An 18,895-nucleotide genomic window follows, 5' to 3' on the forward strand; every position below is an offset into this window, starting at 1 on the left:
ACAACCAGCTGCTCATCGGGACTGTGATGAGTTGCATCAAGTGTGTTAGTGTAGGGCTGGAACAGGAGCCTGCACACCCTGTAGCTATCTGGGACCAGGGTTGCCACCTCTGTGTTAGTGCAATGTTATTTTTGGCAGCATCATCTTTTTTCTCAAATAGTTCCTTTCACTACCCCCCGTCTCCGCTCCTCTCACTTCCTCCCGCTCTCCTGTTCTCTGTCCTCTTTCGCTAACTTCTGACATACTGTCATTGTCCTGTACTCCTGTTTCATGCAGAGGCGCAGATTTACTTTCCTAATCCTGCTGTAGTCTGGATTATAATTGACAGATTCCAACCTGTTTTCTTGTCTGTGCGAGGCCTTAAATGACCAGCGATATGAGTCATAAATTCAAGTAAATCCCTTTGGAGCGCAATATCTTGTTSTTTAAAAAGATCCCTAAATTGGGCGTGCCTATAAATTGGGCGATTGAGAGCATCTAAGGGTTCGGTGACACCCTAGAGCAGGGATGGGCAACTGGGTGCCCCCCTTTTGTAGGCCCGCGGACCAATTAAAACGTTWAAAAATTCAAATGGAACTCAGTCGGGGTCTCAAGTTACTGTTGAGAGTTAGAATAATAGAATACACAAGGTGCAATTTAGATATGTGGTTGTGCATCAGCAGTCACTTAATTAGCCCATGTCAGCAACAAAACAAATTGATTGGTAAATTAGTCTAGCGGCCAGCTATCTAAACTAGTAGTAAGCATGGTCGAATTACCGACCGGGGTGGGGCCCATTGATTATTAGTTATCATAATAAAACTGCAAACATTTGCCTCTCTCCTATTGCAAAATGTGTAAAATTGCAGGAAWTTAGCTGTATACCTGCACATTTTTGTCTCTGCCCCATGGCAAAATGAGTAGAATCGCTTAAAATGAGTTAGAAAATTGCATTATTTTCTCTACGCCTATATCAAAACTTGCAGAATTGCAGGAAATTCACGTAAATTGTTTCTCTTTCGCTGTCACAAGTGGTCCCCACCCACCAACAAAGTTGCCCACCCCTACCCTAGAGTCTATTTAGCAGTTAGCATATCCATTAGCATTAGCAGAGAGAAACAAACAGGCTCGTTTCCTCAGCAGTTGTTATGCAGCAACCACATTGCAGGAAAGGGATGCAAACTCCCGTGTACAAGAGTAGATGCTCTGTGTAGGTGCTCACAAGTGCAGCCTCACATAATATCGTTGGTTCACACTGCTGCTTATGGTCACAGTTTCCATTTCAGTGATGTACAGGGATGTGTCTTCTGCGTTTAACCCAACCCCTCTGAATCAGAGAGGTGCGGGGGGCTTCCTTAATCAACGTCCATGTCATCAGCTCCCAGGGAGCAATTGTTGTTGGGGGTTAACTGCCTTGCCCAAGGGCCGATTTTTCCACCTTGCCGGTTCAGGGATTCAAACTATGGATCTTTGGGTTACTGGCCGAGTTCCACATTCAAACTAAATGATTTTATAATACTTGCATTGTTTAAATATTCCCCGTGTAATGGTTATGGGGTGCTAACATGGCTGCAATATAATTTTGTAGTGTCATATAAATGCATTATAATGCAGAAACCTCAAAGTCCCAACTCTCTAAATACATGGCTTTGGGAAAAACCCATTCATTTACATGCGTTTTGATTCAAATGAAGGTGCTATATTTTGAATTACAGTGATGCAAATGATTTTTGCCTCGTCGATATTAGCTACTTTGCAAGTAAGACTTTGCAGCCAATATTATTCTAAACCATTTGATGCAGCACTAAAATGAAATGGATTTCAATTAGATATTCCCTTTTCTATACCCTTAATGGGRGGGACCGACGCTGTTGCCAGGGACTCAAGGCCCTAACACGTCCGAACGTTTGACCTTGTCTTCCTCCATAGGATGCTAGAAGGAGTTCTGCGCTCAACTGCCAACAGATGAGATCACTCACTCAGCAGACGCTACCACAGACCTGACAGGAGCAAGGACAAACACATGCACACGTAAACACACACACACGCGCACACACACACACACACTTCTCTTCTACAAACGGGGCCAAACAGTTGCTAATGAATATTCATTACAAATCAACGCTGGTTCTATTTCTCTCTCTGTGGAGGAGACATGCATCATTAGTTTAGTCTAATGGCCTCCCTTAGACTCCATTACAACATCTCCGTTATCTCTCTCTCTCTTTCTGTCTTTCTACCTCTCCAAGGAGAAACTTTTCCTTCTGTTTATCACAGTGTTTCCCTTTTTTTCTACATGGGTAGATGCGGAGAGTGGAGGGGAGAGGGGATGGTAGTAAGGCGTATATATTTGTGGGCGTGTGTGTGTGTGTGTGTGTGTGTGTGTTCGTGTGCGTGTTTGTGTGTGCATGCACATATGCGTGTGTGCACTGGTGACCTCATACTATTGTCCAACATTAGTCAGCAGTCTTTTGACACAAGCACTTCCACCTGGTGGCTRCCTCTTTCGTTCTCTCTCTCTCTCTCCCTCCATCATGTTCACATTGAATCGAGTGTTGAGTCTGTCATACCAGCTGTTGCGTTTGCCTGCCACAGGAAGAGGTTGTGCGTGAGTGTGTGTCATATCACATATGATCACTGCCTCCGTATCTCGTACACAAGGTTGTAAATCTCACTCTCCAAATCTATCTGTGTCACTCTATTTTCTGCTTCCCCTTTGTGCCCCCTCCACCTTTCTCTACGTTCAATTCAGTTCTCTCCCACTGGGTTTTCTTCTATGTCCGTCGCTCTGTTTCTTACTCTCTGACACTTACCCTCTCACCCCCTCCTCTATGTGTTTTCTCTGCCATCAGCGAGCAATCGGTCCCTGTGATGAGGAAAGGAATMAATAAACTGTTCAAAGCAGCACAAAAGGGCATCAGAAGGGCAGATTGTCTGCGTGCGTTTGTGACTGTCTGTATGCTACAGAGAGACAGGCCATGGCTGGAACTTGAGGAAAAGATGAAATCATCACTCACTCACAGGTCTCACCTCCCCGAAGGTGAGGATTTATGGATTTGCATAATCTGATCCGAGATCTGTGGTMAGGGAAAACTTCTGCAGGCCAGATTAAGAATGGGACTCAAGGGAAGGATGACGTCATCATTGAGACGGGTTGGTTTGTAAATCCAAATCAAATCAACGTTTATTTGTCGCATACAGAGATGAGCAGATGTTAAAGAAGGTGCATCTCAATTATGTTTCTAGCCCCCCACCCGAGGATATAGTATGTACATATAAAGTGGGTAATCAATATGCTTAAAGTGGGTAATCAATATGCTGTACATGTCTCACACAGTTAGAGGAACAACACCTCCGGGCCCCCACACACACACCTCTCAGCCCCCACACACATCCCATGTTGGTTCTCACTCCTACCTTCCTGCCTACCTTCTGTCAGACCTTTATCGGTGTTTGTGTCTCTGTGGTTAGGTGTCTGTACTGGTGCTAATTCATTCATTAAAAAGCTGATGTATCTAAAGGCTATTTTGAAGTCAATATGGCTGAACAGTCTAGCATCAGTTACAGCTTCACTTGGAWCAACCACTCTCCCTGTCACGCCCCGATCTGTTTCACCTGTTCTTGTGCTTGTCTCCACCCCCCTTCAGGTGTCGCCCATCTTCCCCATTATCCCCTGGGTACTTATACCTGTGTTCTCTGTTTGTCTATTGCCAATTCATTTTGTTTCGTCAAGCCTACCAACGGTGTTCCTGATTGTTTCTGTTTTTCCAGGTTTTGACCTTTTCTGTCCGTCCTGACCGTGACCCTGACCCTGACCCTGAGCCTGCCTGCCGTCCTTTACCTTTGCCTCCACTACTCTGAATTATCGACCCCTGCCTGCCTTGACCTGTCGTTTGCCTGCCCCTATTTCTGTAATAAACATGGTTCCTTCAACACTTTCTGTCGCTGTCACTAGTTCTGATATCTCTGAGAGAGAGAGATGAATGCTGGGTAGTCCTCTCTCTCTCTCTCCTGGATTTGCCTCCATCAAAAATGAACTACGGACTGTACACTATCATCAGATCATACTGACYCTGTGTGTGTTTGTTTGTTTTGTATTATAGTTGAACAAAGTATGATGGAAAGAGTGAGTGCATCTTCCAGCTAATGTTGGCAAGGGGGGGGGGGGTATGTGTGTGTTGTACTGTAGTTCTGTATGTATAGGTTCTAATCTTAGTCTGGCAGAATGCTTAGCTGTTCTTCAGGACACACACTTGTGCTGGGACCACTCTCAGCAGTACTCTGAATATTCCTTGACTTGCAAGGAAGTGAATTTGACAGCAAGTCACGGGAGGTTGGTGGCACTTTAATTGGGGAGGACAGGCACATGGTAATGACTGGAGTGGAATTAGTGGAATGGTATGAAATACTTTACATCAAACACACACTCCGCTCCAGCCATTATCATGAGCCGTTCTCCCCTCAGCAGCCTCCACTGCTGCAAGTCTGTGTTGTGTTTTTTTTCCCACTCTACTGGCTGAGTGACAGGTCAGGGACTGAGAGAGGACAGGAGCAAACGAGAGAGAGAGAGAGAAAGGAGAAGAGAAGACATGTGTGACAGAGAGAGCAAGAGGGTGAGAGAGCTGCTTCTCCTACTCTCTTCTTTAGAGGACAATTGTAAAAAAAGTGCGTCAACAGGGTGGCGGGGACGAGGAGCGGGGGAGGAACAGGGAGCTCGTGGTGTCCAAGCGGGGCGTCGATGGCAGAGAGCGGAGGGGCTACGGGGGGACGGGGGAGCGGAAGAGAGCGCTATGGCGGCGTGGGCACAGACGCCTGGGAGCGGGAGGAGGGGGCGTGGGGATACGGAATGGATGGGGTGGGGCGGAGAGTTGCCTATTGCCATACGAGTGGTAAGTTGGACGAAGGCGGAGAAGGGGTGGGGGGAACGAACACCCGCGGAGTAATGGGGCACGGCCAGTGGGGGTGGGGGGTGGGTGGTGGGGGGGTGGGTGAAGAGAAGAGAGAGAGAGAGAGAACATTATACTCTCGGCATGGAGATTACATGTGGAATTATCAAGAGCTGTGGATGTACTGTACACTGAACAAAAACTAAACACAACAGTAAAGTGGGGTCCCATCTTTCATGAGCTGAAAAAAGACCCAACATTTTACATCTGCACATACACATTGTTACACCCTGGTAGTGAGCGTTTCCCCTTCCAAAATAATCCACCCACTGACAGGTGTGGCATATCAAGAAGCTAATTAAACAGCAGAGATAACACAGCTGCACATTGTGCGTGGGTCAATGAAAGGGCACTCCTAAAATGTGCAGTTTGGACACAATACAATGCCACAGATGTCTCAAGTTTGGGTGGAGCATGCAATTGGCATGCTGACTACCGGAATGTCCACCAGAGCTGTTACCAGAGAATTAATGTTAATTTGCTTACCATAAGCCGCCTCCCAACGTTGTTTAGAGGAATTACGTCCAACCTGCCACAAACCGCAGATCACGGGAAGGGATCATGCGCGACAGCGGTTTGCTGATGTCAAATTTGTGGACAAAGTGCCCCATAGGGGCAGTGGTGTGATGGGTACAGGATGGGGAGCTGAAGCTATGGTCAATGAACACAAGTGCATGTATTGAGGCAATTGAATGCACAGAAATACTGCCCATTGTGAGGCACATTGTTAGGAGGTTCTGGGACCAAGACAGGGAAAGCCAGAGAGGAAGGGCCGTAAGCGTTGAGCAAGTGACCGGGAGGCCGCAGAGAAGGGAACGCAGGGAAACGGAGACAGGGACAGGGGGCCGGGGTAAGAGAGTGGGCAGGAGTAGAAGGAAAGGAAGGGACGGACGGGCAACGGTGGTGCTGCGCAGTAAGCCACGCGCCCGCGGGTGCCACGCCCGCGTCCGATAGGAGCGGGCAGCGGAACACGCGCGGGCCGCAGCAAAAGAAAAAAGACAAGCGCCCCCGACGAACGGACAAGAAAGAGCAGGAAGCCGGGAGGCAGACCGAGGCAAGATCTAGGTGACCGGCAGGGACGGTAGGCAGGAGGATGCGAGCGACCAGCGGTAGGCGCTCCGCACGGGGGGCGCGAGCGCTCAGTGAGACGGGTGAAGTCTGCAGAGGAACATGGCAGAGCAGAAAGCAATGCGCACACACACACACACCCACCACACACACAACACACACACACACACACACACAACCCCCACAACACACACACACACACCACACACAACACACACACACACACACACACACACACACACACACACACACACACAGCAAGCGTCGATCAAGAAAACACGTAGGCAGTAAAACAAGACGAGAGGGCCAGACAGAAGGTCAGGGGCTGACCGGAGAGCAAAGGAGAGAGAAGCAGTGGAGGGAGGAGGGGAGGGGGGGTGGGGGGGGTGGGGAGTGGTGGGGGGGGGGGTGGGGCGGGGGAGTGGCGCGCCGGGTAATGTCGGGTGACCCAGAGAGCAGGGTGCCAGTGACAACCGGGGCCGGCGGGTGGTCCAGGAAAGGAGGTGACAAAGAGAGAGGGGGGAGAGGAGAGGGGAGGAGGAGGAGAGAGAGACGAGAGAGAAGAGAGAGAGAGAGAGAAGAGAGAGAGGGGGAATGGGGCGTGGATAGGACGCAGCAAGTAGGAGGCCGGGGCCAGGATGGTCAGCACAAGTCCACGGCGTCGGAGCGGAGTCAGGGCAGGGCAGGAACAGTGCTAAGGCGCAAGGGGCCCAGCGAGAGAACAGCGAAAAGGGACAAGATAGACAGACGGTAGAGGAAGCCATGAGCGGTGGCCGGCCAGGGGCCCTAACCGAGGAAGGGGAAGGCAGGCAAAACCGGGAGCCCACAGGCAGACAAAGTAGGGCAAACAAGGCCGGGAGGGGAACGGCGGGGCAGGGACACACGGTGAAGGCCACACAGGGGAGAACAGAGGACCCACAGAAAGAGGAGGAGAGGAACCAAAGGGTGGGGTGTGCGGCCGTGCCACCCAGCGAGGAGAGACAGAAGATGAAGGAGGAGCGAGAAACGCGAACGGGGAGTAAGGAAGGCGGTCGGGAAAGCGGAAGAAACGGGCTGCACAGCAAGACCGAGCGGAGGGGGGGGGCTCCTGCGCGGCCCGAGCGGCGCCGGGAAGGGGGGTCTATCAACATAAGCGCTGACGGAGATCGACGACAGCAATGAAACAAGACTACGGAAACCGCGCGTGCGCCGCGCGTCGCTCGCCTGCCGCTGCTCTGCGGATCCACTTGTGGGGGCGGGCGAGAATGATAGGCAGGGGTGGTGCAGTCGCGAAGGGTACGAGACCAAAGGGCAGGCACGCGCGAAGCGCAAGGCAGCCATCCGTGAGCGAGCGAGCTAAGAGCCGGGGCAGAGCGCAAGACGGACACCACAGGAGGTGCACGGGCGCAAGCGAGGGTGACGCAACCCGGGCATGTAACCACCGCGGAGAAGCGAGAATCGAGCCAGGAGAGGAAGGAACAGGCACAGAGGCTAGGGGCGGGGGGGCCAGAACGGCGAAGCGCGGCTGCGTGGGTGAAAGGGAGTGACTGGGGCGGGGGGTGGGGCGTGCCACAGCGGCAAGTGAGCAGGAACCGAGGCCAAACGGTGAGGAACGCAGTGGGGCATGGAGTCACTGGGGACGCGGAGTTGAGGGCGCACCGGTGAAGGAAAATGGGGGCGGATGTCAAGGTGGGGTGGCGCCCAGGAGTGGGCAAACAGAGGGGGGAGGGGCGTGGAGGGGGTGCAGGACGAGAGCGGATAGCCCACTCCCGGAAAAGACAGTGGTACGTGAGGGAGAAGGGTCGCGAAGACGAGAGACAAGAGACGTGGGGAAAAGAGGGGCGATGAAAGGAAAGCAAGCAAAGAGGGCGGGTGCGTCGCGTCTGGGCAACACCACGGCGGACAGAAAAAAAAGACGCTGAGGGAAGAGGATGAGCAAAGGGTTGAGGGGGGGGGGAGTGGAGGAAGCAGGCAAAAACAGGGGGCGAGCAGGACAACCAAAAGAGATGGAGAGCAATAAAGCAGGTGAGTGTCTCTACGTATCGCGAAACAACGGCCACTCAGCAGTAGGTAGAATAATCCACAAAGTGTGTGGGGCTACTCTCTCCGTGAGTTGAGATAAACGGGCTTGCAGTGGTAAGGGCTGGACCGGCGAGCGGTGGAGGGGAGCGACGCAAGGCCATGAACGCCAGGCAAAACCGTAAGTGGAGCCGGCCGCCCCGCACGCAGCCCCCCACGTGAGGGAATGGAGGAGAGTAGAGAGAAAGGATAGAGAGAAGAGGGACGGGAGCAGAGACAAGGCGAGGCCTGTGCAAACCATGGGACGGGGTAGAACAGAGCCAAGGGGGCGCCAGGGGCGGGGCAAATGGTGAGGCTGGGCGCCGCCGGCCAGGGAGGAGAAGATGCTAGACGGGAAAAATAGAGATGATGCAACGGGGCCTAAAGCCGCAAAACCAGCAGAGGCCAGGACGGGGCAGTACAGAAGAAAACAAAGGAGGACAACAAAGCAATGGAAGAAAGAGAAGAGAACGGAGCTGGACCAACGGAAAGGGAAACGTAACAGGAATACGGGGCAGGGAAAAGCGAGGAGTACGAAGCGATAGGAAGGGAGTAGAGAAAAGAAAACAAGAAGGCGGAGTAGCCGATACAAGGAAGACATTCGAGGGCCACGTCACGGGAAAAGGGGAAACAGGGCAAGGCGCAGGAGCATAGCAGGCGTAAACTTCACGGGGAAAGGTGAAGGAGAGGCGCAAGGGCGACCATGACGGGGCACACGGGGCACCGGCAAGCTGGAGCGTAAACAGAGGGAATGCAGTACAGTCCCAGCTCCAAATGGAGAAGCATGACGTAGCAGCAAGAGCTCCAGCAGTGGGGAAACAGGGCAGAGGGGAAGGGTCGAAGCGAGAAGGAAAAAAAGGTCACGGAAGGCGGGAGGGTCGGAAGAAGAGAGGCGCTACACTGATGAAGTGGGCAGGGGAAGAAGGAAATCCAGCAGAGTTAGACAGTACTGGAGACACACCAGGATGCAATCGCCCCCCAAACGAAGAGCACGCGCTGCCGGCCTATATCCAGGTCGAGAGAAAGACGCCAGAAAAAAAGGCATAAAAAGGGAAAAGGGTCAATGTACGCCAACGCAACGCGTGCGGAAGCAGCGACCAGAGAGAACAGGGCGGACGGAGAGCAAAACTCAGGTTACGGGATGACAAAGGCGGGTACACATGCACGGCAATAGCACGCACGAGCACACAACACACCGACACACACACAACAGACGCAGACACACACACACACACATCTGGACGACACACCACACAACACACACACACAACACACACACCACACACACACACACCACACACACACACCAACAAAGCCCCTTCACGGGGGAGGGAAGAAGATTAATAGGGAGAGGAAGAGAGGAGGAGAGAAGCACCAAACCGGGAGGGAGAGGAACAACACCACGCAACACACAGCAACACACAGAACAACCACAGCAAACACGGGAGCGAACGGAGCACGAAGTCAGGAGGACACTGTGCTAAAGAAACCAAGAGAGGCGCACTCGCCGGGGAAATGTCGCGAAGACACCAGGACCTCGGACGTAAGACCGCCCCGAGATGAGAGACACCACCGCGATAGTACGCCGGGTTCCTCTAATTAAGCTTGATCTCGATCCATCACACCATCAACACTTACATCGTCCGTCCATCCAGGCACTCTGCCCGTCGGCGTGCCAGGCGAATCAACGTCACCCTACCGCGCGCTGTCTGGCTGGTGCATCACCGCACGGCTCGCGCTCAATCAGTCAGGAGGGCAGGGGAATAGAGGAGGCCAATTACGGAAGACGCGTACAGAGAGGCGAAAGGAAACAAAAAGGACCGTGAGGGTAGACCGAGTGCAGCAGGTAGGGGCAACCTGGAGTGCACGGGGACAAGGTAAGCCCAGGGGGGAAAATAGGCCGGAGCGGACGGGTGGGGAAGCAGAAGAAGCCTATAGGAAATAGGAAGAGGAGTTGACTCAACCGTGCGGCGCGCGCTGCTGGCGCCCAATCGCGCCCGCGCGGGCCGCGGCAGGCGCGCCGAGAAATGGAGACCAACTGTCAACAGATAAAGACCAGAAGAACCATACGCGGGTGACGGAAAAGCACGGAAGAGCGGGGGGGAACGACTGACGGACGAGCAGGGGAGCCCAGCAGTGGGAAGGTGCGCCACAGAGGGAAGGACGGCCAGAGAGGAAAGCGCGCAAACAACGCATGGCTGCATAGGGGGACGCCCGGTGCAAGCTCGCGAGGGCGGCCAGAAAAGAAGGAGACACTCAGCTGGGGGGTGGCGCTGTGTGATGGGTGGGAACCGCGAGATGACTGGATAATAGGCAAAAGTCAGAACCCAGCAGGAGCCGAAAACAAGCGGGGGGGAGAGAGACCCAGCAGAGGGACCAGTGGATGGGCCAGAGGCGGGGGGATGAGAGACGAGGAGGGACCCAGAGGAGACAGGTGGGTGGAAAGGAGCCCAGCAGGACAGGTGTGATTGCGAGAGGGGCGGGGAGAGAGAGGAGCGCGCCCGCCAGAAACAAACCTTCCCGGTCCACGTGTGATAGATGCCGAAGAGGAGGGGAGCTAAAAGAGGACCGAGTGCCCACATGTAGAGAGGGGACGACCAGGGGCGAGACGGGCCAAAGCCAACACAGCGAGAATGGGATGCAGGGTGGGAAGGGGGAGGTGAAAAGAGGTAGGGGCACAAGTGGAGACTGTGAGTGGAGCCAGGTGAGCATGGAAGAGCACCTGATGAGAGGAGCAAGGCAAGGCTGACACGCACTGAGAGGTGAGGACACCGGGCGGACGCCCCTGGCCGCAGCGCGCGCGGTCCGCGCCGCCGGGGAGAGAAGATGACCAAAGGAGTCCGACCGGGACCTAAGAACTAGCCAGGAGGGAAGCCAGTGACGGGCTACGATAAACGAGAGGTTACTGAAAGAGCAACGTGGAAAGAAAACACGAGGCCGCAGAACAAAGCCAACAAAACACAACAACAAGATACAGGAGATAAGAACGGTGGAAATAGGGAAGAATAAGCAAAATGGGTAGAACCCCTCGAGAACAAGGGGACGCGGTAATGACGAGCCGACCAATCCAAGCGCGTCGGCAACAAGTGGGAAAGAGTGTGGGTGTCGACCGGCCCGAAGCCAGCGCACAACCCCCAAGCCACACTCCAGCCAGTCACACCAACCGGCTTACAGCGAGCCAGCGCTACCAACCTCACAGCCACCGGCCCCAGCCCGGCTGCAACCCACCCCCCAAGCGCACACGGCATCCACGACAACCGGTCACCAGGGCGACGACGCCATGCTGCGAACACCCCCAGGCGGGGGCCGCCTCCGCGGGTCCGAAGTGCCGAGAGACAGCAGACAGAGCGGGACAGCCAGTGCACACAGCGACACAACACACAGGAGGGCCGCTAGGTCCCGAAAAAGAGAGAGAGGCACAGGAGGCCCACGTAAACAGGAGGTGGCCGGAGCGACTGCCCTGGGAAGAAACCCGCTCCTGGGAGAAGTAACCACAGGCGGAGAAAAGGCTTACAGTCCGGGAGCGGTGCACACAAACAAGCGTGCGCATGCGGCAACGAACCAGCGTAGGGAGGCAGGGGAATGGGACAGGGGATCCATGTAAGAAAGAAGAGAAACGGACAGGAACAAGCGGGAGAGAGGGGCAGAAAGAGAGCAGCGCAGAAGGACGTTGCAGCAATAGAGACGATGAGAATGAGAGCAACGGCAGTAAAGGCAAGAAGGAAGCTGAACAGCACGAGGAGGTAACCCGGTGAAAAGTTGCCATCAAGGGAAAAAGAAAGACGGAAGAGCTCGAACATAGCTCGGGGCGTGCAGCCATCTCGGCGAGCGCAGATTGGAGCAGCAGTCACAAGCACCGAAACGTAGGACAGGAGAACGTGCAGGACAGAGGAAGGCGGCCGGGGGGGACAGAAGGGCAGCCAGTCAGGGCGGAAGCAGAGGCATGAGACGAGGAGTGATGAAACGGGCCAGGAACGAAGAAGGAACTGCGGGGGGGCCCGACACCGGGCATCGCTGACCACAGAGGCGTGCAGTAACAGTGGTCTTGAACCCAGTGGGCGGGGGGGCTGGGGCGGGGGGTGCGGGGGGCGACCGCTCACACGGGGGTGCGGCGGCGCTCGCGCGCCGCCCCGCCACGTATTATGCCGTCCAGTCACCACAGGGAGGCTGGGGGGGGGGGGGGGGGTGGGGGGTGGGGGGGTGGGTGGGGACAGCATGGGGGGGTCGGATGGGGGGGGGGGGGGTGGCTCGTTGGCGGGCTGGGCCGTGCAGGGGTAACAAGACTGGCGCCAGAAATGAGGCGAGCAGGCAGCCCGGGCGAGGGCCGGAGTGCCGACCCGAGTGTAAGCGGCGGAAGAACATGAGCCCGCGGGAGAACGGCGCTCGAGGCGAGCGGACCGGGAAGGAGAGAGATAAAGCGCGGTCGGCTGAGTGCGGGGGAAGAGGTAGAGGATAACATGAACGTTGGGCAGACATCATCAGGCAGTTATAAGACGACCCGGGAACAAAGCCACGACAAAATGAGCCTCACCAACGGGGGAACAAACCAGACGAAGTACACGCACGGAGCGAACCAGCGGGACCACGTACCAACTTTCCACGGGGATAGCCGCGAAATAAAACCATTGCACCAGCACGGGAAGGACAACTGATAGGAGCAGGATAAGAGCAAGGAAGGAGTCATCCAGGGGAGAAGAAAGGAAATTGGAAAGTGACAACGGGCAGATGCCAGGCCCGGACACGTGGAAAGCCAGCCCAGTGGCAGACAGCGAACCATGAGCAACAGGCAACTGCCCACAGAGAAGGGAAGAAAGCAGCCAGCATGCAGAATGAAAATTGAAGCGACAACGGGAAGTAAGAGGGCAACGCGAAGCTCAGTGTAGGCGACGCCGACGGTGCGCGCCGAGGATCTATGCTAGACACGATCAAATCGACCGGCAGGACACCAAATAACGGACACGGTGGGGCAACGCCAAATGACGGTGATGCCTGGCAGTGGAAAGCCGACAGTATCAGGCGAGTGCAGTTACATGGGCGGGAACGCCAGGGGGCCTGCGGGAAAGGCCGCAGGCCAGTGGGGCGGAGGACAAGGAACAGTGAGAAGTAGAGAGGTGTGAAACGAGGAGCGAGGAAGAGTGCGATGTCAGTGGAGCAGACGGAGACCAAGCCAGAACAGGTGGGAACCCGACACAGGGCACAAGACTGGCCGGGTAGCAACGAGCGCCGTTAGCACAGGCAAGGAGACAATGATAGCCACTAGGACACGAGCGCCGGTCAGAAGCGAGAGACTCCACAACCGCAGGGGGCTGGCGGAGGAGGACGAGCATAAAAGGGCGGGAAGAGAGTGATTGAAGGGGAGGGCGATACCATGCCACCAAGCGCCGCTGCAGCCGAGGACCAGGAGCCCGGTCCGCAAAAAGGCCACCAAACGCGGGAGTAGGAAACAACGTAATGGGGCAAGGTCAAAGAAAGAAAACCACTGGGCTGGACATAAAAGAGGGGGAAAGCGCGCCAAACCGGGGGGCAGATGCAGACAACTGCCCCCAACCCTGGAAACGGCCGAAATAAGCGGTAAAGCAGAGATGGGGGGGAGGACCAGTGGGGAAACAGAACAACAGCACTAGAGATGGCCGGGGCCAGCGAGCCCAGCAGGAACCGCAACAGCTTAACTGAAAGACAGGCGAAAAGGGCGTGAAGAGAAAGACTGAAAACGCCCACTCAAGAAAACGGCCACAAGGAAAATCCTAACAAGAAGGCCAACGTCAAGAGAGGCACAAGCGCTAAGCGAACACACCAGAACAACAGAACCAGGCACAAAACAACACCAGGCGAACGGCCGGCACGGAAGCAAACAAACCACAACAAAGACAACCCATGACCAATCAGAAAACAAGACCACGCAAACAAGAACAATAGAGCCCGGGACGACACGCACGAAGAGCAGACAAACAGAACCGAAGGAAAACCTCGCGAACCATAAACGGGCACTCCAGCAAGCCTAGAGCCACGACAGGGAATACAAAACCAATGGAACACTGCCTACCACAAAGACCCACAACACAATGAAAGCTATAACAGACAACACAAAAACACAACAAAAAAAGAAAAAAGAAAAAAAAAGAAAGAAAATGCAAAAGCATCCAACAAAGAAAACACAACCAATAAACACCCTAGCAAAAGAACACACGACAACACCCAGAACAGGGCACTGGCAACCAAAAACCCAGACAACCAACATCACAGAATGCCCCCTGCCCCACCCCCCCCAAAAAACAGAAACTACACCCCCAACACAGAGCCACACCAAACCAAAAAGGGCCACAAACGACCACAAAAGCAGGACAAAGAATCCTACAGCACCCCCCTAATCAGACGAGCAAAAAACACGAAAAAGAACAAAAGGGAACCCCCCGAAACACGAAACCAATAACGAAGACAAACGACGAACAGAAACAGCAAACCACAACACCCAACACAGAACCACATCACCTCCCTCCCCCCCCCGCCCCCGAGGGCAACCAAGCCCCGCCAGCCACACCCCGCCCACCCCCCCCGAACAGACACGCAGAACCCAAAACCGGCCCAAAACACGAACTACACAAACACCCCGCGCGCCGCACCCACACACACAACACACACACCACACACACACACACACACACACCACACACCACTACACACACACACACACACACACACACACGACACACACCACACACAACACACACACAACACACACACACAACACACACAACACACACACACACACACACACACGAGAAAACAAACGATAAAAGACCATGACACTCTGAACACAAACCAACAATCATACATCCGGCGCGTGGGGGGTCACGCGCAGAACATGCCCGCAACAATGCAAAAAAAACGAAAAAAAAAGTGAGAACAAGAATACCCCAAAATCAAAAAAAAACAAAACCCACGGAACAGCACTAACACAACCAGCTCAACAGGCGAACGACCAGCGAAAAAAACAGAAGAAGCAAAAAGAAAAAAAACAAGAGAGACAGAAAAGAAAAAAAACCAGCCCCCCAGCAACTGAACAATAAAACCACAAAAAACAAAAACACAACAAAAATCATCAAAATGAAACAACACCTAAATCAACACACACAGAACCCTAAAAAAAAACCGCACACAACCCAAAGCCACAAAAAACAATCAGACCAAGCTAAGCCCTCCCATACACAACACCCCCCACACACCCACAAAACATCACAAACCGCCCCCAACCACGACGCGCAACTAACTCAAAACAACTACCATGAAAATACAAAACCAACACTCGACACCGACAGCACCAAGGCAGCTCCCAAAAACACAAACAAAACCACAAGACCCCAACCCAGCACAACAAGCGATACCGAACCAACCACACCCAGATAAAAAAACCTCACTAACAATGAAACAAAAGGCAGAAGAAAAAATGCATCACCAAAAAACAACACAACATAACACAAACCACACTCAGAAGAAAAGACCATAACCCACACAAAAAAACTCTCCCCCTCCCCCCCTCACACACACAAACCACACACACACACACAGCACCACCACCCACACACACACTGCCGTGCCCCACACCCCACCCCAAAGGGCGCAGATAAAAAAAACAAAAACATTGCAATTCAGACATTCTAATTACCACACTCGATAAAGAAACAATAAAGCACCCACACAGCACTACATTTACCGGTATCCACAGCGCACAACACCACCAACACACCTACAAGCAGGTAGGAAAAACCAACAGAACAAGAGTAAATAAACAGATAACAACAGTACCACACAGCAACACCCAGCTCTAACATAAACGACAAAGCGAACAACAGATAAAACAAGATCACAAACCCCGGCCCTATCCCAAGCACCCTGTATAAGCAAGAAACAGGAGCAGCCCGACCCAACCGCGCCACCACCAACCCACTCCGTACGAACCAGAAAAAAACCCTAACCGCAATGCCCCGACACAAAAAAGCAAACACGCACGCCCACCCGCAATCCACTACCTGGATAATGAACACAAGGAAAGTCAGACACAAGGCAAAAACATACAAAAAAAAAAAAAGAACAGACGCCGCCCCCCTCTCCACCCCCCGCTGCCCCCCACCCACCCCTCCCACCCAGCCCCACAACAAACACCCCCCCCCACCCGACCCCCAGCAATCACCAAAAGCACAAAATCCCCAAACTACATACAACACACAACACCCCTCATCCCCCCCCGCCCCACGACATATCTGCCCCCCGCCCTGCCACTACGGCAAAAAACAACACCCATAAACCAGCAAAATCATGGCTGGGCCAGCAAAAACACAGAAACAAGCAACACCAAAGCAGCACCCTCCCCTCCTCCCTCCCCCCCACCCGGCAATCACACCACCACCCACCCAACCCTGCCGCCCCCCCTCCCACACCCTAATCCACCGCGCAACCCAAAAGAACGGAGCGAAAACTGCAACAACGCCAAGCGTCCCCAAACGCAACACAAACAAAGCCCAAACACACAAAAGAAAAAACACCCCCCTATCAGACAAGCAGAAACCCAAAGAACAGACAAGCCCCGAAAAGAAAAAGCCAGCCCACCCTCCCGCCCCCACACCGCCCGACCCCCCCTCCTCCCCCACCCTACCGCACTCACCAAGAGAAAAAAAACACAACACAACGCAGCACGAACACCACACAGCTGACACGACCCACCCACCGGACACCCCCACGTGAGCAAACCACCAACCATCACATCATACCCCACACAACCACCGCCACCGCCCCCACCTACACCCAAGCCACCAACCACCCAACACCTGTCGCCAACACCCGCAAACCAAAGACAGCAAGCCAACCACACGCGAAGCCCACACCACTATCCCAGAAGACAGCAGCACCACACCGCAACCAAGAACAGCGCCCATACTACAACGTACAACCTAACAATCACGCCCCCACACCCCCCCCCACCCCCCAAAACATTCACGCGCAACATCAACGCCACCGCCCACACACTCAACCCAAACACAAAACAAACAAACACCAAACACTCTGAACGACCCTCCGAGACCAGAAGACCAGACCCACCGAATCGCAGATCCAACCCAGCGACCCCAAAAAACCGACACACAACATCCCCTCCCAACCACAGGAACGCAACACCAGAACTAACACAAAACAACAATATAATATGAAAAAACAAAACCCAAAAACAGCAGCCAAACCGAAGCAACCAACCCAACGCACTACATCCAAAAGGGGGTAATTGCCCCAACACTCGCCATTTACCCCCACCTTGTGACTATCATTAGCCACTACAGAGTCAAGATGAGCCATTGCAGGAAGAGATGCAAGCGACAGCTGACCAAAGTCTTTCGATTTTTCTACCGCTTCCTAACAGGGACACTCGAGAAAGGTAGGCAGTCTCTCCACTCTAACCCCCCCCCACCTCCCCCCTCCTGGTCTCAACCCCCCGACTCCTAACCCAGACCCCCACAGCTGGCTCACCTCCACAGGTAAGGTGAGAGCAGACGTCTGGGTCTGGGGCTGCTCCTGGTTCTTGCTTCAATACAGGGGTGCTTGGGACTAGGAGCCGGGGGGTTGTAGGGGGTCTATGGTTTTATCTCTCTTGTTCCAGCTTTGTCGTTCTATGTCTAAGAGCTGAGGTGTTCTAGCTGTGTGGTACTGTTGTTATCTGATATTATATCTCTATTGGTTCTGTCTGGTTTTCTACATACGCCTTGTAGCGTGTGTAGGTAGGTGTGTGCGTGTGGATACGGTAAATGTATGTGTGTGGGTGCTTATATTTGTCCTATTCCATACGAGTGTGTAATTTACGAATGTCTGAATTGGAAATGTTTTTGTTTTTTATATTCTGAGACACCCTCTGGATAATGGGGTCACGGCCAGTGTGTGTGTGTGTGTGTGTGTGTGTGTGTGTGTGTGTTTGTGTGTGTGAGAGAGAGAGAGAGAGAGAGAGAGAGAGACATTATATACTCTCTGTGCATGGAGATTACATGGTAATTATTCAATTAATTGAGCTGTGGATGTACTGTACACTGAACAAAAATCTAAACACAACATGTAAAGTGTTGGTCCCATCTTTCATGAGCTGAAATTAAAGATCCCAACATTTTTACATCTGCACATACACATTTGTTTACATCCCTGTTAGTGAGCGTTTCCCCTTTTCCAAAATAATCCACCCATCTGACAGGTGTGGCATATCAAGAAGCTYATTWAACAGCATGATAATTACACAGCTGCACATTGTGCTGGGGTCAATGAAAGGGCACTCCTAAAATGTGCAGTTTTGTCACACAATACAATGCCACAGATGTCTCAAGTTTTGAGGGAGCATGCAATTGGCATGCTGACTACCGGAATGTCCACCAGAGCTGTTACCAGAGAATTTTTAATGTTAATTTCTCTACCATAAGCCGCCTCCCAACGTTGTTTTAGAGAATTACGTCCAACCTGCCACACACCGCAGATCACGTTAAGGGAATCATGCGGCGAGCGGTTTGCTGATGTCAAATTTGTGGACAAAGTGCCCATAGTGGCAGTGGTGTTATGGTACAGTATGGGGAGGCTTAAGCTATGGTCAATGAACACAATTGCATTTTATTGATGGCAATTTGAATGCACAGAAATACTGCCCATTGTGAGGCACATTTTTTTTTTAAGGGTTCTGTGACCAAGACATGTGAAATCCATAGATTAAGGGCCTAATTCGTTATATTCAATTGACTGATTCCTCATATGAATTTGAACTCAGTTAAATCTTAGACATTTTTACATGCTGCGTTTATATATTTGTTCAGTATAGAATGAAAGAAGCTGGACTGAGTCAACTTTTT

The 18,895-nt window shown here is 53.1% G+C and overlaps 1 protein-coding gene across 2 annotated transcripts in view; it reads left to right on the top strand.

Annotated features, from left to right (window-relative positions):
* LOC139022990 (A-type potassium channel modulatory protein KCNIP2-like) overlaps window positions 1-18,895 on the top strand; it is a 202,754-nt gene that overhangs the window by 88,122 nt on the left and 95,737 nt on the right. The window contains exon 1 of one of the 2 annotated variants that reach the window (XM_070434868.1): window positions 17,311-17,451. The exons of the other annotated variant lie outside the window; for it this stretch is intronic. Coding sequence (XP_070290969.1) covers window positions 17,364-17,451 — 88 coding nt within the window. The 5' untranslated portion in view covers window positions 17,311-17,363. Of the gene's footprint in view, window positions 1-17,310; window positions 17,452-18,895 lie in introns of those variants that run through there. 2 annotated transcript variants of the gene reach the window in all.

Source organism: Salvelinus sp. IW2-2015, linkage group LG25 (genome assembly GCF_002910315.2).
Source record: "Salvelinus sp. IW2-2015 linkage group LG25, ASM291031v2, whole genome shotgun sequence".
NCBI lineage: Eukaryota > Metazoa > Chordata > Actinopteri > Salmoniformes > Salmonidae > Salvelinus > Salvelinus sp. IW2-2015.